Source organism: Perissodus microlepis, chromosome 20, assembly GCF_051167445.1.
Source record: "Perissodus microlepis isolate ML-2025 ecotype Zambia chromosome 20, ASM5116744v1, whole genome shotgun sequence".
In the NCBI taxonomy this organism is placed as follows: Eukaryota; Metazoa; Chordata; class Actinopteri; order Cichliformes; family Cichlidae; genus Perissodus; species Perissodus microlepis.
The window spans coordinates 6,724,830-6,748,869 of record NC_140480.1 but is presented as its reverse complement, the minus strand read 5'-3'; the positions used below and the strand labels follow the sequence as shown (position 1 = coordinate 6,748,869).

Sequence of the window (24,040 nt, the reverse complement as noted above, 5' to 3'; positions counted from 1 at the left end):
CATGCAGAACAATGATCCATCACTGATACGGTCTGGTCCTGTGGAGACACTGCAGAGGCATTTGCTGGTGTTTGAAGCTGAGCGCTCACGACTAGAGAGCAGAGTGCTGCACTGTGGGGACATTAAACAGAGCTAAAAAAAAATACCTACAACATTTTTTTAGCATATTTTGTTATAGCTTCTTAATAAATCAGTGTAGTAATACCTATATTGTTAGTTATTGAACAAAACTATTAAACTTTCTCATTTGTCAATTACTAGATTTATATACACACACTGACATATATAACAAGGACTTTTTTCTAGTGAAGCAAAGATGTCCTGAGAACGTATGATGATTAATGACAATGACACTCACTTCCTAAAATGATTACATAACTGATTCATGTCAGAAAAAGAAATATTAATTTCAAAGGACTACCTGGTTTAATAAATGCTAAATAAAATCTGTTTTTAGTCTTGTGTCTTTAGTTTCCACATTTTTTTTTTTCTTCCACACACTATCACGCTACAAAACCTGACACTAGTTTTGAGGCAGTAGGACATGGAAAATATGTACTATTTAAAGAAAATAGTCATCTTGAATTTAATGGCAACCGCACTCAAATTTTGAGACAGTGTGTCACATCCAGTCTTCAGCACCTGGACTCTTCTGCTCCAAAGCCATGCTATTGTAAGACATGCTGTTTGCCATCGCTTTGCTGAAATGTGAAACCTCTTCCATAAAAAAGATGTTTGGATGAAAGCGTATGATGCTCTGAAACCTGTAATCTTTTTTTTTTTTGGTCCCAATAATTTATTACATTTTGACATTAGGACTAATGGAGTACATGAGACCTCAGTTATTAATGAAAACATGAATTTCACAACTTATCACACCACTTTACAACTGCTCATTGAGGCAAATAGGTAGGGAAATATTGGGTGAATGAACGGGCACAAGCACAGGACTCTGTCAGATCTTTATGTAACAAGAAAGATTATTTACACAACACCAAGACACTAAAGAAGTCACTTGGATGAGTGATGAAATGTTTCTTCCAATGAAAACGCTACATCCAGATGAACAGAATCAACTTTTGGGGATGCAGAACACCAAGTGCAGTAAAAAGTGATATTTTTTTAATTAAAAATAATTTTTTAAATGGAGGCTGTATGATAAAAAAGTATTTCTATACTATAAATTAAAACAAAAAGACATTTTAAAGTGGCACATGGCAGCAGGTTTCTATGTAACAAAATTATGTTGTGATTCCATTGTTGCTATCGTTACCGTTTAAAGTAACATAAGATATATGAAACACAACAAGGAAAGGTCTTCACCATTTCAATCCAGAGCTTGGAGAGAAATTGACTATCACAGCGGTTGCAAAGCAAGGATTTACTAGAAAGCAGAAATTTGTTGGATTGCAAAACCACTGACCATCGACTGACAGCATGGGAAAAGTAAGTGCATGAATAAATGAATGAATAAGTTCTTCAAGTCATTTGTTTTTGAATCAGGTGTTTAAACTTGAAATTCATATTTGCAAATCTAAAGATTTTACAATTGTTTTACATTCCTGCATTTTTTCTGTGCAGTCCTGTGAAATGAAACCTTTTGAATCACTGTTTTGTTGTAACAAGAGTAAAAAGCATTTTTTAGTTATTGTATTTATTTTGAACCTTTAAAGCAGTTTGTGGTAAATATAACAGACACTCTGTCACGGCCCTCGGTCGGTGACCCAGTGTTTTGTGTTTTGTATTATTATTGTTATGAATTGAACTTAAATTTGTTATGATTTTTCATTGCTAGTCTCTTGGTTTTTGTTTCTGTATTTCTAGTTCTGTAAGCTCTTTAGCATCTCCTTATTTCCAGTCTTTACGTTTTGTTAATGTGCCTTCCCTCTGTTCACTGTCTTGTCTCTCTGTGCCTTTACTGTGGGACACAAATTTCTTGTTTTCCAGTTTCCTGAGACCTTACTTTTTTTAGCTTCTAGTTATTATGCTTTATTTTCTTGTTACCCCTATTTCAGCTCTCTAGAGCGCAAGCTCGTTTAGTTCATCCCTCTGTGTCCTGCAAGTCCTGGATTTGGCACCTATCTCCTTCCTTCCACACAGCTGTAGCCTTTACACACACACAGTTACTGAATTTGACTCATTTAAAAATTTAAAGGTAAACAAAATAATAACCACTGACCAAATTTAAAAAAGCAAAACAAAAGAAAAATAATATTAATAATGATAACAAAAAAACGCATTACAAAACTTAAATCTTCAGATAAAATGAACTGTTTTCATTTTGTTTATATCTATGTAAAAATGAAATATTTCTAATGCTCTGCTTTTTCCTTTAAATGTGGTGTCATATCATAATAAAAATTACTTGAAATGTGTATTGAAACAGAAAACATAAACCTACAATATATTTTTCACTACAGTTAACATTTTAATAACAGAACAGTGGTTTCTAGAATATATTTTTCATTTCATTATTGTTTTAATCCACAAAACTTCTTTTAGTTCTTTAAGAAAATGTCTTACAGTGAAATAAATACAACTAAATCTTTTTTTTTTTACACCTTGAATCCTGTCTGGCAGCTTTGGCAATCAGAATTATGACCTCAGTGTCAGTCACTGTCATTTATTCAGCACCAGTGTTTTGATGGGTATTAGTACATCAACACTGAAATGGTTTAACTGTAAATAATAGCAAGAATAAAACAAAGCAGATCACAACAAAACTTGTACCATGACTTCATATATTTGAGTATGTTTGCCCTTTATGTTTACCTGGTTGTTGAATGTCCCTGACAGGCAAAGATGAAGACAAAGTGGCTACAGGACAGCAGCCCTGAATCCCTCCAACACCCTCCCGAAAAAACATATTGGACCACATTTGGTGCTCTGCTGGCGAGAAGCTCCAGCCCTCAGCCCTCCACCTCTGGCTTCCAGCGTAGACGACCGAAGGATGCCAATCAAGAGGTGAGTAGAAAGCATATTCATAAGCTCATAGACAATGTAAATGTTTTGACATCTTCTAAATCCTACAAAAACAAGAACTGAGTGGTGAAAAAATACAAACTGGCATTGTAGACAAACCAAGAGTTTTGACACACATTACTCCATCTCTAACAGGTAAACACTGCCCAGCCAGTGAGGAGCTCAAGCCCCCAGCCCTCCACCTCTGGTTTACACTTGAACCGTGACTGGAGAGCAAGGAGATCCAGCCCTCAGCCCTCCACCTCTGCCTTCAAGCGTGGGAGAGAGGAGGCTGACCAGGAAGAGGTGAGTAATCACAATCCTGTAAGCATCAGTGGTGAATATTTCAAGAGAAAAAATACTGTTATGTATTCACTGTATTCACTTCAGCTTTAAATGTTTGTTGTCTGATCTCACTGTGCTGCACACACACCATACCCGCAGTCATTAGTGGCTTATACAGTCTCTATTTCTGACCCCTTCTATGCACATTACTGCCACCTTCTGGCACTAGCAGCATGTAGCAGCACAGTATATTTGAACCCATGTTGGTTACATAAAGGTACATTTTGTTGCAGTTTGCTAACTATTTCAGTATTCACAAACCAATTACCACCCCCAGTGTGCATACAGAACTGACTTCTGTTGAAGTTATCTTTTTGAAAAAATAAAAGAAACTGCTAATGTAAGAATAATAGTCAGTATCTTAGGTTCTTAACATCAAGTGATATCTCACAGCTACCCCCTGGTCGACGAGTGAGGAGATCCAGCCCTCAGCCCTCCAGCTCTGGCTTCCTGTGTGGACGACAGGTGGGTGCTCATCAGGAGGTGAATAGAAAGTATATTGTATGCTCACAGAGAAGTACGTTCTAACATTTTCTAAATTCTACAAATACAAGATGTGAGTGATAAAAGAAGACTTATTTCTAAAACTGGCATTTTTAGACAAGCGAAGCCAGTCTAACCACAAGTTCTTCTAACAGGTAAACACCGCCCAGCCAGTGATGTGGTGCAACCCTCAGCCCTCCACCTCTGGTTTCAAGCGTGGGAGAGAGGAGGCTGATCAGGAAGAGGTGAGTAATCACAATGCTGTAAGCATCAGTGGTGAATATTTCAAGAAAAAAATACTGTCATGTATTCACTGTATTCACTTTAGCTTTAAATGTTTGTTGTCTGATCTCTAATGACTGGAGCATTTTTAACCTGTTTGTTCCTTTTCGTTACTGCAGCAGGAACGCCAAAGATTCCGGAGCGGGTACTACAGAGTCCAGACTCACACCGATGGGTCCCGCTCCACCGTGCGCTTCCCTTATTGTTTTCTACCAAAAATTGTTAATGTACTGGGTATGGTGTCGGGGTGGTGGAACAGGTCTTCATTTAGACCACAGATGGAGTATTTCTCACTCACTAATGGGCAGTCTCCATTAGAGAGTCTTTAAGTGGCAAATCCACCGGCCACACATTTCTTTACACATTTCTTTTTCTTCCTACCTACATAGTTACTGCTAAGTTTAAGATATAGAGTAGTAATGATAAGTTATTCGAAATGTACTAATAGTACGCTCAGAATATCTCACCATTTCTTTTTGTTAACTTTAAAAAAAGCTTTTAGTGTTTAAGATACAGTAGTGATAAGTTTAGATTTAGATGTTCTGTCAATTCTGTTATAATCCTTCATTTACAATAAATTTTTGACTTTTCATGTTATGACATAAAACAAACAAAATAAAAACCAACTAATCTAATGGACCAGTTTTAGATTTTTATTGATTTGATGGGATGTTTCCAAAGGGTCGTGCCTATCTGTCTTTTAATGTTTTGTTTTATGTTTTCATTTATTTTATGTTTTTTAAGGTTAATAAAAATTTGCTAAAAGATTCAGTAAAGCCTTAACATTGTTTGCATTAAACTAATTCATTGTTTGGATTTTGAGAATATGGTTTCACTTCTTTATCAATCTGCAAACTGCCACTAATGAAAGAAAGCTCATGCTCAAACCATTATCTGCGCTGGTTTATTGATGAGTTTTGTTGTATTGCTAGTTCATTTTTCTCTCGCTCTCACAATGGTGTCATTCATTGACAAATGTACAAAGTAGAGAATGCCGCCGCCCGGTACACATTGCACCTGACCCCTATGGCGCCTCCTGCAGGAGGATAGGCCCATGTCCCTTTTTCAGGCTGTGCCCGGCCAGGTCCCAAGGACTAAGGCCCGGGCACCAGACACTCGCCCTCGGCCACCCTCCCTGGGCCTGGCTCCAGGGCAGAGCCCCGGTAACACTATCCTGGGCAGGGTGAACTGTTCCCTTGATATTGTATTCATAGGGGTCTTCTGAACCTTTGTCTGGTTCCTCACCCAGGACAAATTGGCCATGGGAGACCCTGCCGGGGTACCAAAGCACCCCGAACAACACAGCCCCTGGGATCCCTGGGACACAGAAACCCCTCCACTACTATAAGGTAGCTATTCGCAGAGGGGATGGTGTAGAGTGTAGCCTTAAAAAAAATCCAGCAAAGGCCTGTCTATTTTAGCTAAAATCCTTATCATAAATGTCCTGTTTCAAAGTTCGAGGAGTCAATTTTAAGGAAGGGAAACAGTGAGTAAAGGCTGAGGTATGCCAAACACAAGAATTGGACTGAAAATCAGTGAACTCAATTCCTGTGGTAGGATATATATATTAACATGTGATTCAGAACCATAACGTTTGAAAAATACCATAATGCAACATTAATAGTGAAACACATATAACAAAGTGGAAAAGGGTATAAAATCAAACAGGAAAAGTCAATAAATTTAGCCAAGTAGCTTTGCTATAGCAGCTAGTTATGTACAGAAGTTCCACCATTTGCGGGGATAGCAGAATAATACAACTTTGTACAGTCAGACAAGTAGCACTGAAAATGTCCAACTGCTGAAGTCATGAGATTAACTTTATTACCATTACCTTTTCTGTGGACAATACTCTCGTTGATGTGTGCAGTATCCTTTGTGTATGGAAAGCCTGAATATTGCAGTAATGGGAGATTGTTTTGTTTCAGATCGAGCTTCTCTTTGATGTGCTGATCCACATCGTTAGCATTCTGGTTCAGCAACATCCTCTGTTTTTCCTGATTCTTCACACTAGATGGAGCCATCTAGTGTGAAACACTCCAAGCACTAAATGTTGTTCCAAATTTGATACTGAAATTAGAGATCAGCAGGTATAAAATCACCGCCCACTGACCATTCAGTTCTTTGGAAAATAGTGTCACCATTCCTGGAAGATCCCTCTGACTTCCTCCAAGCAATTTTGTTTTCAGATCATTACACAGCTCAACAGATAAAACTGTCTCTTAAAGATTGATTTAATGAAATACTTGATAATAATCCTTCTAATTGCTCTGTGCCTTAAACACAGAGCAGTGATATTAAGTCTGCTAACTTAAACAGCATTGTTGTCAACATGGAGTTTGAAGGGGGTGTGACGGCAGCCTTTTCCATGGTGGCATTCACTGAGGAGATTTGTAAGCGAAAAACAACCATTTACGGCAGCAAGGTAGGACTGTAATTAATGTCTCTGGGAAAGATGAGAATGAGAGACTGAAGAAAATCACATAGAAACACATTAATTAGCAAATGAATTATATAAAAGTAAAAGTGTGAATGCTTACAGATACAGAAGGTAAGAAACATTATATATCACAGCACTGTTAATCCTTATCGACCCTGTAACAGTTCAAACTGTTAGAAGCATGTTATTTACTTCATAGGACAAAGGCACTCTTCTGCATCATAAAGCAGAACCGCAGACCAAAATCACCCATTCCATAATATGTTGAAATATGGTTTAACAATGATATGTTATTATAATTAGGGATTTCCTGCCTCGTCATACTTTCACAGAAATCTGTGTATTTTCATGTTTTTTTAATGACTAGGGATGGGTATCGTTTAGGTTTTATCCGATACCGGTGCCAAACCGGTACTTTTGAAACGGTGCCAGTGCTTAAACGGTGCTCAAACCGGTGCTTAAAGAATGGAGAACACAAAATTGGTCCAAAAACCTCTCATGTTCAGCTGTTTTTTTGTAAAAAGATAACAATGTTAGCCTTTTCTGCAGCTATGGGGCATATATGGTATCGCTCTTGGCTGGAAGCAGTGCTTAAACAATGGAAAAAACACCAACTTTGTCCAAAAACCTCTCATGTTTAACTGTTTTCCACTTTTTTTTTGGTCATTTTAGCCTTTTTGGCCAGGGTGAAGGGAGCATCTGCCATCAAACAAGAAGACAGCCGCATGTAGCTATGATGATGTTTGCTAGTTCACCTTACATGCATTACTGTAATAACGTGGTTAGCCTACTCAACGTAAATTACACACGAACAACATTAAGCTACTCACGCAGAGAAGAACAGCTGCTGCTGCCATCAAATACGGTGCATTTCTCGGCTTTTAAAAAAAACGCTATGCATCGCCAGGTGTTTCATCAGATTCGAGGTGTTAGCTACTTTGCACAGTATCACCTTAAAGCACTTGTTGCAGGCTGCTGAGTTTGCATCTTTTGCTGTGAAGTACAGCCAGACTTTTGACCGCTTCGCCTTGGGCATTTTTAATCTGTTGCTCTGCTCTAAAAGAACGTACGTACCTGGACCCGCCTACTATCCTCGGAAACGTAAAATGATTGGCTAGAATCTAAAGTGTATCACAGCTCAGGAAAAAAAAGCACCGAAATAAAGCACCGAAATGTGCGCTGCTTTTCGGTCTGGTTACTACCGTTTATGTCAGAACCGGTGCCATCATGGCACCGGATACTGGTACCCATCCCTATTTATGACCATTTGATTTAAAAACTATTATATTTTAGCAATTCCTTATTTGATAAAACTGATTCAGTTGTTTTACAATACTTTCAATTTTGCTTTGTCCTGTTTTTGAGGGTGTCCAAAGTTTCAATATTCAGACAAAAACTTTTTTGATAAAACCAGTTCGATGAGCTATCATTCATACTACTGATGTGCGGCTGATGAAATGATATCTCCTTGAATCTTTAGTATTTGGATTTGATAAACATAGAGTTAAGTTTGTTACTAAAATTCAGCTCTTTCATACATAATGAACTGGATCTTCTCAGGGCGAGCTCTCATGCAATGGCCACGAGATCCATGTGTTCAACTTCCTGACCCAGAAATCCAGAAAGCACACAGCAGACTATAACACTACCAGGCAGTTCGGTATGAGTGGACACGGTGGAGCAGACTACTGCCTTATGCATGCCTTCATTTCTGCTGTGGCAGTGAGTGCTCATTAATCTTTTTTTATTTTTTTAAATATCTAATTTTAGATAAGATTTGTTGTTGCTGTGTTCTACTTCCACTTGAGATTGTCTGTATTTGCTTTTCTTGTACCGGTGATGCAGGACTTAAAGGATGCATGTGTCGTATCTATGTGTATCTGCTCTGTGATGGCAAATTTTTGTTTTCATATATCTTTATATGCATGCAGAACAATGATCCATCACTGATACGGTCTGGTCCTGTGGAGACACTGCAGAGTCATTTGCTGGTGTTTGAAGCTGAGCGCTCACGACTAGAGAGCAGAGTGCTGCACTGTGGGGACATTAAACAGAGCTAAAAAATAAATACCTACAACATTTTTTTTTTAGCATATTTTGTTATAGCTTCTTAATAAATTAGTGTAGTAGTACCTATATTGTTAGTTATTGAACAAAACTATTAAACTTTCTCATTTGTCAATTACTAGATTTATATACACACACTGACATATATAACAAGGACTTTTTTCTAGTGAAGCAAAGATGTCCTGAGAACGTATGATGATTAATGACAATGACACTCACTTCCTAAAATGATTACATAACTGATTCATGTCAGAAAAAGAAATATTAATTTCAAAGGACTACCTGGTTTAATAAATGCTAAATAAAATCTGTTTTTAGTCTTGTGTCTTTAGTTTCCACATTTTTTCTTTCTTCCACACACTATCACGCTACAAAACCTGACACTAGTTTTGAGGCAGTAGGACATGGAAAATATGTACTATTTAAAGAAAATAGTCATCTTGAATTTAATGGCAACCACACTCAAATTTTGAGACAGTGTGTCACATCCAGTCTTCAGCACCTGGACTCTTCTGCTCCAAAGCCATGCTATTGTAAGACATGCTGTTTGCCATCGCTTTGCTGAAATGTGAAACCTCTTCCATAAAAAAGATGTTTGGATGAAAGCGTATGATGCTCTGAAACCTGTAATCTTTTTTTTTTTTGGTCCCAATAATTTATTACATTTTGACATTAGGACTAATGGAGTACATGAGACCTCAGTTATTAATGAAAACATGAATTTCACAACTTATCACACCACTTTACAACTGCTCATTGAGGCAAATAGGTAGGGAAATATTGGGTGAATGAACGAGCACAAGCACAGGACTCTGTCAGATCTTTATGTAGCAAGAAAGCTTATTTACACAACACCAAGACACTGAAGAAGTCACTTGGATGAGTGATGAAACGTTTCTTCCAATGAAAACGCTTCAATCTCACTGACCTCCCAGCCCATTGTTCCTTCAGTGGTGCTGATTTCAGTCATTATGCAAATGTACTGTTTATAAGATTGGGGAAACCTGCAGTCAGCTGAGACTGAAGACATCACTTGGATGAGTGATAAAATGTTTCTCCCACTGAAAACGCTACGTCCAGATGAACAGAATCAGCTTTTGGGGAGTTCTTCATCTGTCCATTCTGCTGCAAAAACAATAATGACATTTATGTTTTGTGAATTGATCTGTTTCAATACAACTTTGTAATGGGACTTGTGATCAAGGCCTTTGTTATAAGCCAGGCAGATATCAGTGTCTTTAATTTTCTTTATAAATAATTCTAGACCATTTCTCTCATAATCAACATCAGCATAAAGGAAGGCAACCCATTTCCAGTTGAATTCCCTCAAAATGCTAAAAAGTCAGGTCAGCTATATCTTTATTGGGATGCATTGCTCTCAAGAAAGATGGAAAAATCTGTTTTCTTGAAAAAATTGAACTGGTAGCTTCATAACTGACCTGTTAAAGAAGTAAAAGAGAAATGTCAACATAATCAGCTCAGTAACATAAATCTATATTGTATAAGTCCCAACCACTGCTATCACTTTGGACAAATTCTTGTGTGGTTCTTCCAGAGGTCGGATTAAACCAACTATTAAAAAATAGGTTAAAAGCCCCTGGGAAATTGACAGTATCTGTGCAATGGTCAAATATTTCATAGCCAAGAGACACATTTGGCAGTAGTTTGGTAGAATTGTTGATTTCTTCTGCAGAGAGATGAAGAAGAGTGATAAATTCAGTTTTAATACTTATTAAACACAGTAAATAATTGAAATTTTGGGCATCCCTCAACAGTTATGATCAATTAATATAGGAAGATGGCTGTAGTGAAAGATGTAGCTATGCAAAGTGAACAAACTGGGTGGGTGGCTCCAGCAGATCCAGGCAACAACATCCGAGAACTCTGTGCCGAAGAGCGCAGGACTAGGAAGATACTGTGTAGGACCCTCAAGCTCCCAATCCTCTGATATAGGACCTGAGCCTGAAGGGTAGACCACCTGCAGGGCGGAGACTTTTTTTTTTTTTTGTCCCGGTCCAGTCCTCCTTCTCTGCAGTGATGAATGTAATGTGTTACCGTAATCACATTTTTCAATAATATAGAAATGTAATGTGTTGTATTACTGTATTATATTCAGTAATTACATTACAGTTACAATCAGGAGTCATGCGAACACTAGAATTACAAAGGATCCTAAATATCGGCACTCCAAGCTGACAGAAAGAAAAAAAATGAAATAACATTTTTTCAACCTGTGCACTTAAGCTACAGTCAGTTGTTTTCAGTTCATGTGCAGGAGGAGGAAAATTGTAGAACAGTGATGAGGACAATACTTTTATTTTTATTTCACAAAAGGACAAGAGTACAATGATAAGTTGCAAACTTCATCCAAGAAAGAAACAACTGCGTGAAACTGATAACTCAACTTCAGCTCTTTGCAAGATTTAAACAGTATTCTACCACAAAGCTAGCCAAGAATCCAGAAAGATGTTAAAGCTGATTGTGTGGCAGCCCCAGTCCAGGAGCCAGAGCCTGATCTTTAACAGATAACAAAAGGCAGTGATGAGCAGTTAGGCTTGCAGCCTCCGTTTCTACCTGCTCATGTTTATACAGTAAAATTACTGAAATATTGAAGTGTAACAAATGCATTAAAAAAGGAAAAACAAGAACAAAAATAAAGAAAAGTAGCGTCCACTGATGAACTAAACATTTAGACATAGGAAACCTGTACATGATAAATTTATAAAATATTTTTAATGTAATCTCATTATCCTCCAACATCAAAATAAGTCAGTTCCTATTCCTATTATATGTTCAGGTATTTCTTTACCACTTATCTATTAAAGATCAATTAACTTAATTCTTATCATGTTTTTAATGATATTTAATATAAACAAAATAATATTTGTTACACAAAACTTTTAAATATATATTTTAAAGACCAACATTTAGATCATTGTGTATGTGATGTGAAGTTATTCTTTGAAACAATCACCACCCTATCCTCTTTTAAAGAGGACCTATTATTACCAGAATACAGAGACTGAAATCCTCTGTCTATATCAACGAATATTTACTCGAGACATCTCCTGATTAATTGATTTGGTATAACTCTGAATGAGACCTTGGAAGTGCTGCTGTGTGTTTTTGTGAGATTGAAAAATTACAATGTAACATTTGGGAAAGAAATACCACAGCAAAAAGCAGTAGAGACTGGAGAGCACTGCCAGGCTCTGCAGAGGCTTTATGTGCTTCCCATGATAAAGGATTCTCCCAGTGGCATAGATGATCCAGGTGAGCATCAGCAGGAGGAGACAAAAGGTTATTGCTTTGGCTTCATTATAATTTTTTGGGAGGTCTTTTCCCATATAGGAGAAAACAAAGCAAAGAGCACACAATGATAAAGGTAAAACTAGAGAAGCAGATGCTGCTTTAAAATCAGTCTCACAGTAAAGTATAATTTTTTTTGAGTTCCAGGACATGTCAATGTTAGGTCTTGGGGGGGGGCATATGTAAAGTTAATAAGAAGAAAGATTGCCTGTGTCACAAACACCACAGCAATGAACATCCACTGCCCGTGATATTTCATCCACCAGCTGTACAGCACTGGGAACTTGGTAGCTGTTTTGAAAATGCACACAATTAGAAATGCACGTACAACAAAGCATGCTAAGCAAATGGTGAAGAATAAAAAAAATGGTAAATATCTTAAGATACAAAAAGCATCTGTTGGTTTGCCAAAATAAAAAAATACACTAAGACTAGACAGACTGAGACAACCTAGAATCAGAAAGCACATTGGTCCTCCAGCAGATTTGACAACAGGTGTGTCGTAGTTAAGGGCAAAGAGAACAGACAAGGCCAGTGAGATGAACACCAAGATAAAGGCACCAACCATGATCCCTATAGCCCAAATGTCTGTAAATGGTGTATACTCCACCACCCGCAGACTGCATGATGTACTTCCTTCTTCAGACCATTCTGTGTCTTTACAGGTGATGCACTTGGAGGGATTGTCTGTTTCACAAGAGAGATGGGCAGAAAAGAAGCATATGGTCATCTTTAAAGTAGACCCATGATACCTTTCTCCATTGTTTGAGAGTTCATACATGTATGTTTGTGTTTGTATTTAGACACACAATTATTAGTCATTTAGTTAGTCATTAGTCGTCAGTAGTCAGTTATCAGTAGTCGCAAGCACAAGATTTTGTAAAATTCAGACTGATCAACTTGTAAGCACAGCTTATGATTGAAAAACTAGATCTACTATTGTGCCCTTAAATAAGCAAATATTTAACGTATTGTTTAACAAATGTTTATTTCTTCTGATGTTTGTCCCATCCATTGTCATGTTACAGTTCTCATGACCTCCGTGGTGGCAAGCGGTAGAAAAGGTGTCCATCGGCACAAAATTTTATTTATGGAAATGATATGTGGTACAGCCAATCAGAAAGTGGGCTTAGAGGAAGAGATAACATAATATTGTTGATGAACTGAGCCATACCAACATTCAAGCAAAGATTGTGAACCATGCAAAATTGCTTTAAAAATAACAAGAATTTAAAAATTAAAGCTTCAAAGGTGTTTATGTCTGTTTAAACTACAAACATTTGACCTGTGATACACTATGCTCTCTAAAGATTTTCCTTCATGTTAAACCTGCCCTGTACTTTACAGTTTGCAGCTATACACCTTAGTGTAAATCTATCACGACTAATAATTGGCTGCTTTTATATGAGCAGTGGCTGGAACAAAAATGGAAGACTATGGCTTAGTCTATATGAAAACAATAATAGTCTTTAAAAAGCATAACTTTAGCTTCCATTACAAGTGACAGCACTACTTTCACTCTTTTTCTACTGTCATTCAAAAACAGTTTACCTGTGCTGTTGATATAAGTCCCACGTGGACAAATTGTGCAACTGAAGCAACACTTGTGGATTCCAAGTTGTGTTTTCTTGTAGCCTATTTTACATTCTTCAGAACACACTGAAGTTGGTACCTACACAAGAATATTGGGTGTAAAAAGGTCAGAAAGAAGATACTGCACTTCCCTACCATTTACTGTAACGGTAAATTACGGGGAAAGTACCAGTCATTAAATATATTCACACAGGTTTTTTGAATTTCTAAAATTGTTTTGTAACATGTAAAAGTATTTGCCTGTTATATCTAAACAGCCATGCAAATCACCTTATGAACACCTACAACTGGTAGCTGCTGTGTGCTTATATCTAGGTAGAAGTCTAAAAAACTAAATTGCTAAAACTTAATTTTATTATTAATCTTTGTGTTGAAAAAACAAATAAAAAAACTTCTTATTACTACTACGTACTTGTGCACTTGTATGCCACTGAATTTTGGTGTCGTTGATGAAGAAATGGAATGATGGATGACAAGTATAATAGCCCACTTCCTGCACATCACCACTGGGGCCCCAAAAAACGACTGAGTGGGATCCAAACATGGGGTCACCATTCTCATCAAACTGAATGGTTTGGTTTAAAAGGGTAAAATTTGTCTTCCTCAACTCTGTAAGAACCTGATGTTGGAACACAACAGTAACACTGAGTTCACAATGACTGAGGTTTGGACAAACACAATTTGCTTAACCTAATAATTCTGTCGTTTTTATTATTATTTAACTACAGGTTTAACTAACTCTGAGATTCCAGTTAGCTTATCACATACTTCATATACACTATCACTGGTTTTACTACGGATAAGAACAATTATTCACTCTTAGATCATTTTCAAAAAGTAAAGTGAGAAATGATCAAATAATTAGAATGCTTACCATAGGGGGGTAGACTGTAATATTGTCTTTACATCCATCAGCTCCACATTGTAACATATTGTGTAAGGCATGAGCAATGGAATACACGGCAGAATAAACAGGAAAAGAGAATGATGGATCTGCATCAATGATTTCCTCAGCAGTCAGGCTACTGCAGTTGCAAACCTGATTACAAAACTTCTGTTGCTCTGCATTTTCACAGTGATTCTTGGCCTTGAAAGAATGAATGAACTCACTAAAACCAGGTATTGACATTTTAGGCTGAGCAACCCCAAGTACAGTGCCAATATTTTTGCTTCCTTGTATCTGGTCAATTATTTTTTTGTTTAGGGACCATGTATCAGTTGCTATCCACACCTTGTTTGTAACATTTTCTCTTTTTACTGACTCCATGAGTTCTTCAACAGTCCATTCAGGTGCAAAAACAATAATGATATTAATGTTTTTTGCATCAATCTGTCTAAACATTAGACTGTAATCTGTATCTTGATCAAGGCCTTTGCTATATGCAAGGCAGATGTCAGTCTCATTAATTGCTTTTAAAAACAAGTCCAGGCCATCTGTTCCATAATCATTATTAACATAAAGAAAAGCAACCCATTTCCAGTTGAATCGCTTGACAATACTAACAATGCCTTTTATGACCTCTTCATTGGGATGCACTGTTCTTAAGAAAGAGGGAAAGGTCTGTTTTCTTGAAAAGATTGAACTGGAAGCTCCATAACTGACCTGTTAAGAGCAACAGAGAAAATGTCACTGTGATCATTAACAATAGCCAATCATTTATACTCCTGAAACTTATATTATTTTAAAGATGGAAAACATAATTTCTTGATTTAACTTTTGTAAAGAATATTTTTTAATAAAAAATATTTATCTGGTTTAAAAAATGTCAAAGTACATAAGGGCTCATAGGTTTACCATTGGAATGAGATTCATCATGAACAGTGGGGCTACAGCTTGTGCCTGAGGGCTTGTATAAGTCCCGACCACTGCTATCACTTTGGATAAATTGTGTGGTTCTTCCAGAGGGCGCATAAAGCCATTAACAGAGATTAGGTTTAAAGGTCCTGGGAAACTCACAAAATCTGTGCAGTGGTCAAAGATTTCATAGCCAAGTGACACATTTGGCAGTAGCTTGGTAGAATTGTTGATTTCTTCTACAGAGAGTCTCATCATTTGAAACCTTCGATAACTGGACAGAATAAAAGGTGCACTGTGGGGAGATGAAGGACAGTAATAAATTCCGTTTCAATGCTTGTAGTAAATATACAATATATAGTAAATTTTGGACATCCCTGAATAATTATGATCACTTAAAATAGGATTTCTAGCTAAATGACCATGTCAGCAGTGCTGACTTTAAAAAATAAATATTAATAACACAGCAATTCATTTCACTGGTTTAAGATTTCTATTACCAGTTTAACCAGCGTCAGGTAAACTTTTTCGGTTTTTATTAGTTTTATCACAAGAAAGTACCCAACAGAGTTTAATTTACCTGGAGCAGTCAATGGCTTCTGGTCTTTGATGAAGAAGAGAGTCATTCAGCTGATGAATATTAAAAAGTCCACCTATCAAATAATCTCCTTCCACCCGAAACTCAGATGTTGAAACAGTGTATTGAGCCAAAGCATGTAGAAAACACCCCAGTACACAGTGATAGACAACAATGCTCTTCATTCTCAAAACAAGAAGTATTTACCAGTCTACGGTGAGCCTTAACACTCTGTCTGATGTTATGAGCCGCTGGTAATGCTGGAGCCTCTGAGGAATATCTATCATTGAAGGATTCACAAATCAGTATGCAAAGATCTAAAGCTAAATGGCAACTTTGTCTCATTAATCTGATAATGCTGGACACAACTCAAAAGATAACAATGAATTTCCTTATTTTATAGAGGTGACCAAATATATTCAGATTCCAGTCATATGTGCCATTAACTTAAAAAAAATTACAAAGAAAGAGCTGTACGAAAATAAATTTTGATTAGGATAAACAGAAATGCACTGGACCTCTCCAACTGTCTTTAGTTGCAAGGCTACCCTTTTCCATGAATACTTATAAAATATGAAGCCAAGATTCAAATGCACTGTTCAAAGGGACACAGCCTCTTTAATAGCATTTGGAGTGAAAAAATTACACTTAAGTTATTAAAATCAAGTTTCTGTTTGTAACTGTAGCACAAGAAAATAACATGCAATTCCATGAAAAACATTTAATTTATCAGATCTGGAACCCAATTTAGCAGTTTTACTTCCATAAACTTCAACTGAAATAGTTTTTCACACTCAAACAGTATGGTGGTGGATGAAAAAAAAAAAATCTTTAAAAAAAAAAAATTATATTTTAAAATATATATATTTATATACACACAAACCCAGACAATCCTTTGAAACACAAACTTTTTACAGGAAATTTTTTGATCCCTTACTACAGTGCTGATCAAAGTTTAATAATCACAGATTTGCAGCATTTTGAAAAAAAAAAAGGAAAAAAAATCAACTGGTTCATAGAAAAGTATGTGATCGCCACCCACTTCATCCATTTCTTTTAATAAAAGCTCTCAATCTCTGTTTTCTTATGTTTCCTCTGAAAAAGAAAGAGAACAACAGTTTGCTTGGAATGACTACATTTACCACAACTCTTAAAAGATTTTACACAGAATGTGAAAGACAACAACAGCCAGTGTACAAATTCCAAATGAGCCTCAGTCTTTGAAACAAAGATTGCTAAATATTTCAAAGAGATGGGGTCATTGAAATAAACTTGCTTGATTGACTGCTCTCAAATAAGCCACATTATGAATTTATCTGGAATACTGGTTATGCACTTTAGGACACATTATGTTTTGAATAAATACCCACTTAACGGTCTAAAAATCTGAGGTAAAGCAAATTCATTGACTTGCCATTTCATGTTAATTGCTCAGTCACCCAATTTATCTCCCTGGGGTAATTACACCCAAAATGATTTCCATCCCAGTTTCCCAGTAGTTAAACTCTACGAAGGCGGAAAAGTAGAAATAAGTAATTTAAGAATGACTGCAGACTACAGGCAACTAAGTTATCTGGGATTAGTGACACTCTCCTTGAATTACACAATTATACAGGGTAGCTAACAAATCCAATGTACAATCAAAGTTTTTAAACATTGTGCTGGCTGGATGTAATTCATTTTATAGATTAACAGGAAGTTTTTTGTTTTGTTTTGTTTTTTTTGGGGGGGGGGGCCTTCATGAATGCATATTCACGTAAAAAGCAGCCAATTTTTCCAGGTATCTTTATTTAGAACAAAGGACAAGTGCCAGAGATATTTAAGTCAGAGCAGCAGGATATTCTCATCACAAAGATGAAAATTTTTAATTTGAAGACTCTTGCATTTCCATCTGATATCACGTTAACAACTTTATCATACTTTCGTAAATGAGAAATTACATGAATTAAAAGTTAGTGAATTTTAGAGAGGGGGTGTACTGGAATAAACCAGTGGAAACAAAGCATAACAAAACAACAAAAAAAAAAAAAAAAAAATCACTCATTTTACTGCAAATTTCTTTCAGTTTTGATGACTTTACTGTTACTCTTTAGGGTTAGAAAGGCAAACGGTAGCACTTAGTCCTAACTATTACTGAGTAACTGCAGATCAATCCTTGAAAAACAAAACAAAAAAAAAGCCCCCAAAAAGCAAACAAACAGAAAAAAAACCCTCAATAGACAAAGGGAGTAGTTTAGATTTTTAGACTAATTTGATCCATGCTGCTCATATCCTCGTCCAACACTGAGAACACTGTGGATCAAAACTTGTATTTTTCATGTTTTCATGTTACTGGTCAACTGACAAAAAGAAAATACATCTCTAACCCTCATCATTCCCCAATGGCTGTGGCCAATAAATTTTAAATGCAACAAAGAGGAAGGGAGAGTGGGAGTTTTTTTAACTAGCAAAAGCTTTCCCTGTGTCTTCCTTGCCTTTGTATGTCCTCTTCCCATGTGTGAAGGGTAGGTATCTGTACTTGACCATATGCTAGAAAAGACAAGGACGTAAAAAGGAGAGTTAGCAACACTTACTTTAAGGCTTGTGCATACACTTTTAGTGACTTAGCATATTTTACAACACATTCAGAACCACAATATAAACTGCACTGCAGATAACAACAATGACACCCTTTTCATACAATAAAGGTCCTTCAATAAAATATAAGGTTAAACCTGTGGCTCTGTCTAACCCAAAAGCAATTTGTGGACTGCAATGTTTTTATTGCACAGTAGGCACTTTCAGACCAAACTGTCATAGGGACACTGGGCAGCGCACTCTTGAACAACATATCTTCAGGAACAATGACAACTCTAACAGTAAGATTTAGTTATGCAACAGCAGGGAAGCAGTTGGTGTAGGACTATTGTTCAATATTGTTAACCGAGTTCAAAGAACTGTAATAGTCCTGTCCTTGCTTGCTGTATGTATATAAAAAAATGCAAGTAACCTTGGGGTGTGTGAAATGATTGTTTACAATGGCCACTCCTCTGAGATAAAAAAAAACAAACAAAATCCAGCTATGTAGGCTCTAACACAATGACTTAATTGATTTATGACATAGTATGATATTATATCTTGATATAGTATCTTTATTACTAGGTGATTTTTTTTTTAAATTAAATACAATTATACTCTAAGATAAGTGCTAAACAGACAAAAATGAGTTGTGCTTTAGGCATCATTACCTTCTAATTAATAAGTTCCAGTGACTTTGGCTTCTCAGTCAGACATACTTATTGTCACAATATGTTTCAAAATACATCATGATGTCACTGGTCAGAATACTTAACTCAAGGTTTCAAATAGGGACTATGGATGATGAAAACATTCCTCCAGACCCAAAGCACCCTATTACTGTTAATCTAATGCAGCTATGATCAATATGTACTAAGCAAAGAGATGTCTGTTTGTACTTACCTTAATCTGCCTCTTCATGGTGATGCAAAAGAGCATGATGAAGTACATTACAAGTATAGGCCAGAATACTGGCACATTGAAGGCATCAAAAAATGTGCAAATCATGGCGATGACGATGCCTTTTGTCGCTGAATGCCTGAAAAGAAAAGTAAACACACAGTCAGAGTCAAAGTGTTATCTTAAGCAACAAGAACAAGGAGTCCATGTACAGCCGTGTACAGAAAAACAAGATTATGTAAGTTATAAAGAGAAAGAGAATGTCTGCATATAGAGTAGACAGAGCGCTAAAACTTTTATCTGGTTAGGCTTTTGCATTTTAAAAAGTTTCGTTTGAAACTAGACCGCAGGCTTGAGATTCTTGAGAGTAAAACAGAGTGAGACCTTTCTAATAAATAGGTCCAACACAGACTGAATACTCTCTTGAGAACTGACCAGCTACATGTACTTTAATTGTATTCCACAGTATCTAAGATAATTTGTACTGATGTATTTGTTTGTTTTCTGCCTAAATCTTTTACACAGTACTAAATTACTAGGTACGGTTGGAGATTAACAAAGAGAAGGTAGTGGAAAATGCAACAAAGTGTAGTCTGACACAAATTTGAGTAGAAACCAGAAAGATGTTCTTAGCAAGACGTAATAAAATATAAGACTTAAAATCTTTAGTTTAGTCAGCAACCCTCCAAACAACAAATGAGCAAATAATTTAATCCTCTAATTGTTATATCCCAATATCCACTTAACATGGGTAAGCATGTTACATTGAAAGTCAAATTTTTTTTTTAATCGAGCAGATAAACATGCAAAGGGAACAAAAATGATATTTTCATGCATCACGTACATATCTGATATAAAGAAAAAGATATCAAGCAAATGTGTGTTTTCCTCTCTTTCTTCTTTAGTATATAAGAGAAAACAGTATTTGTATATGCAAATGAGATTCAAGGCCTAACACACAATTTAAAATTGGTACAGCACAGAATGGCAGAAATCGATGCTAAGTTAAGCTACCAGCAGGTTGTGCGTAAAATTTATTGCTGCTGTGAAAATAAATTAAGTTGTGGTTTTAAAAATCTGAAGAAAATGTTTGTATTTAAACTATTTTTGGAAGTCAGGGTTACAGACACAACCTTTATGTCAATGAAGCAGAAATTAATTTGAGACAATGAGGTCAAATCAAAATATACAAAAATGAATTAAACTCGGTGTCTTTAGTTTCACCCTAAAATGCTACAACCATTTCTAAATGAGCTTTGCTTAATATAATCTTTCAGCACACAGGTTGTTCTAAGGAAAATAATTTGCAATTTCCCTGGGTGACCATGTTGAACTCTCACCAGAATTTGAATTCAGGCAACCTCCTGATGAAAGGGCGGAACTCCTCGTTCTGCTTGGTAGGAAGGGATGGGCCCTCATCTGTAGGAAATATAGGTTACCAGTTGAGTTATCCCATAACAGCAACAAGAACGTCAACGTCAACAACAACAACAACAACAACGTACACTTTAGGAATAGGACAATTTCAGTTACATACAGTAAAAATGGCTAATTCATATATTTTTTGGGAACAGTCACTACTGTACACATTCCATTCAAGGAGGTCACTTGCTCATAAACCGGGTGCTACTATAAAACCACATTTGGGTGCTCCACGCCAACTGTGCATGGTATAAAATATAAATAGTAGGAGAGCAAGAATAAATAACAGACGACAGGAATATATACAAAACAGAAGGAAGGCACACACAATAGAAAGGCACGGATGAGAGAACATTTTGCAAAGTGCCTAAGAGTAGTAGTAATAGATGGCACAGAGGAAGAAACTGCTTGTGAGACTTTGTTATCTACTGAGATGCGGTGCCCTTTTCTGTATCTATATGGACTCATGCATTTCAGTTTTGAGATACGTACTTTTAAATATGCAAGTGTACAGTAATATTCTATTGTTCCAGTAACTATTTTAAAATCTTTCATAATAAATTAAAAGTTATATTAGAAAATTCTCAGAAAAAAAAAAAAAGGGCAATTGCCGGCTTAGACTTTTGATTAGATGCAAGTACTAAGGTCTAAATGAACAGTTTTGTAATACCCCATGAGGTAGCCTACTTCCATGTTCACATCACAAACACTATTTTAATGAGACTGAGTTGACTAACCTTCTTCAAGCAGTGAGGGATCCACTTTTGGCGACAGAAAAGCAATGAACAGGTTGAGATGGTAGATTCCCAAAGCATATGTTACTATATACCAACCCTGAAAAGGAGCATCAGAAAATAACCTTATTAAAGGACGTCTTTGCTAGAGTCAGTCAAGACACATCAGAACTTTATTATATAAACACCTAACGAATAGAGCAATATCCCAGTCAAAACAAGACAATAATAAAGGCAGAGAGATGTACTATAAAATGAATTATTTTACTTTTAATGAATAATAGCAAAATGAAATAACCTTGATCTGAAAGTAAGATACAATTGGTTAAAAACTACTAGAGGTGAATGAGGATTTCAAACCCTCTTTATAAAGAGTTGGCATTTTAAACTTGATAAAGATAGTATTTATTATAGGCCAAGGAAAAAATTTAAGTATTTAGAATTCCTCATTAACATTTTCTAACTTGGCTGACTAATTAAAAATAAATCTGAAAAACACACAGAAATACACAATTACCTGTAGTAGATACACTCTGATCATGTAGACAAGAGTAAGTAGTAGAGTTCCTGCCCATCGCATTGCATAGAATGGTGTTGACTTGTCTAGCCATGACTGATAGACCTGTGACAAAAAGAAACCAGAAAAAACATTGCAGAGGTGCTGAAAAACATGAAGTTCATATTTATCTGTTGTGAACATCAGTTCTGACGTACTTATATTTGCAAGTCAGTTTTAAAAATTTCTCTACTGAGATTTGGCTCAATGAATGCTAATGTCTAAAATGGTAAGTCTTTGTTTAATGACTTGATTCAAAAAATATATATCTAAAAAGGCATTTTAAAAAGACAGAATTTTCACAATCGGTGCATCCCTAAATTTAAACCTATTTAAAAGAATATGATATGCTTGATCTCACACATTACCTGTCCAACTCGTGTGAAAAAGGCAGCCACAACAGAAGGTTTCCCATGGATTGACTCCCCAGCACTGTCCCCTTCTGACATTCTTATTGGGACAACAAAAAGACTTGATTAGTGGTGTATGAACTTAATCTACTTTAATAAGAGTACGGCACATTACTCTTATTCAGCATGACCGTGTCTACCAACGGCCCCAGTTGAAGATACAAAATGGAGGTGATAAATTGACAAATGACAAACTCTTCTGTGCCCATTTTGTCTTAAAGGATTTGGAAATAAATACCCAGTAAAACGAAAATTGTTGAACGATTTTACCAAGAACTGCACATTTTGGAAAACACGTTTCGTTTCAGTTTGTGTAATATATACTCTGTAAACTGTGATACAAGTAAATACAATAGACATAGGCTGTCCGGAGAGACCTGTATCTGCGAGGTGCATATGTCCAGAAGAGGGGTTAATCAGAGTGGTCAGATAACTATCAAGGCGCAAATAGTCAAGGTGACAAAATCTTTGTAATTTTCTTTAAATAAACAATTTAAATATGTATCTCTGTAAATTAAATCTAACCCCAGGTCCTTTAATAGAATTTTAATTGATGAGCTGATCATAAATATTCTCGGTGCGCTTGTCGGTTGCTCACCAAAACAACATTTATATCCACTGTAGCCTAGGTTGATTGCTTAGATAACTACGCATTACGCGTTAGGACATTTAATGATTTGCTATTTTTATTTTAATGGGGAAAAGAACAGGACCGTGACGAGCTGTGGTTGTGCCTGGTTAGCATTAGCTGCATAACTAGCTCACACCTTAAGGAAGGCAGGATAACATCTAGGAAGCAATATCTACCAAAATAGGCTCATTTGCAAAATGGAAAATAACTACGATGTGCACTACAAATTGAATAAGTTGTACTAGAGGTATTATTTTATCTTATATTATTTTAAATTCTTCGCGTTAGCTTAGAAATTAGCCCCGAAAGCGGTCCTAGCCGTCGAAACGTACACTACCTTTGGCCCCAGTTAACGTTTGTATGGGTGATGTAGTTTTGTTCAGCTTCATTTGACCCCCTTAAACCGTTATAATGAAAGTATTAGACTACATTTCCCACAACTCCAATTGGGCACATGTAAAAGTATGTAAAAAGAATTTGTAGTTTATTATTGACTACTCCTAGGTCGCAAGAATGGGTTTGCGGACAAATTTAAACTACAACACCCAGCAAGGACTTCACAAAATTGACAACTCACTTCCGGTGCTACGTTGCCAACAGTTTCACAGCTAGCTAGCACAGTAAAAATATAACCATTCTATACTAAACACCTCCATATTCAGTGAATGATGCGATCACAATCAATGTTGATTCTTCGATTCAATACCTCTTTGTGTCTCTCAGCTGTATTAGCAGTTACAGCGAAAATTGTCAATGGCAGTTCTTTCTTACCTGATACGGCCGCTGTGACACTACCCGGCTCTACCTAGCTAGCTAAACTAGCCACTTCTCGTGTAAACTGCTGTGTACACGTCAGTACTTCCGCGAGGATACCACAGGCTGAGTAGCAGAAATCCGACCACCTCGATTCGCTATGACTCTTCAGACCTCAACGATCACAAACGAACCGATTTCTCGGATTCAAATAATAAAAAGTCAG

At 36.4% G+C, this 24,040-nt stretch overlaps 2 protein-coding genes and 1 pseudogene across 4 annotated transcripts; 1 reads left to right on the top strand and 2 right to left on the bottom strand.

Annotated features, from left to right (window-relative positions):
• The first annotated feature begins 2,130 nt into the window (after nt 1–2,130).
• On the top strand, nt 2,131–5,419 carry LOC146363960 (uncharacterized). Its single transcript, XM_084916680.1, has 7 exons — nt 2,131–2,964; nt 3,118–3,267; nt 3,700–3,771; nt 3,945–4,034; nt 4,191–4,259; nt 5,114–5,254; nt 5,321–5,419. The coding sequence occupies exons 1-7, from the start codon at nt 2,803–2,805 to the stop codon at nt 5,417–5,419; spliced, it is 783 nt and encodes a 260-aa protein (XP_084772806.1). The 5' UTR covers nt 2,131–2,802.
• A 5,328-nt stretch (nt 5,420–10,747) lies between these two features.
• Nucleotides 10,748–16,331, bottom strand: LOC146363959 (taste receptor type 1 member 1-like; annotated as a pseudogene). Its single transcript, XR_014798836.1, has 6 exons — nt 15,856–16,331; nt 15,276–15,570; nt 14,355–15,083; nt 13,893–14,099; nt 13,439–13,559; nt 10,748–12,574 (listed from the first exon to the last, which is right to left on the bottom strand). The product of XR_014798836.1 is annotated as a taste receptor type 1 member 1-like (transcript).
• A 114-nt stretch (nt 16,332–16,445) lies between these two features.
• Nucleotides 16,446–23,970, bottom strand: rer1 (retention in endoplasmic reticulum sorting receptor 1). Of its 2 annotated transcripts, XM_084915984.1 has the most exons (8): nt 23,833–23,970; nt 22,389–22,470; nt 21,982–22,086; nt 21,468–21,564; nt 20,649–20,727; nt 19,312–19,447; nt 18,327–18,381; nt 16,446–16,947 (listed from the first exon to the last, which is right to left on the bottom strand). In XM_084915984.1, exons 2-8 carry the CDS (start codon nt 22,467–22,469, stop codon nt 16,937–16,939), a joined length of 564 nt encoding a protein of 187 aa, XP_084772110.1. In that variant the 5' UTR covers nt 22,470; nt 23,833–23,970; the 3' UTR covers nt 16,446–16,936. The 2 variants fall into 2 exon arrangements, with proteins under 2 accessions (XP_084772110.1, XP_084772109.1); XM_084915983.1 differs by having other exon boundaries at nt 16,446–18,381; nt 23,833–23,968.
• Nucleotides 23,971–24,040: the final 70 nt, after the last annotated feature.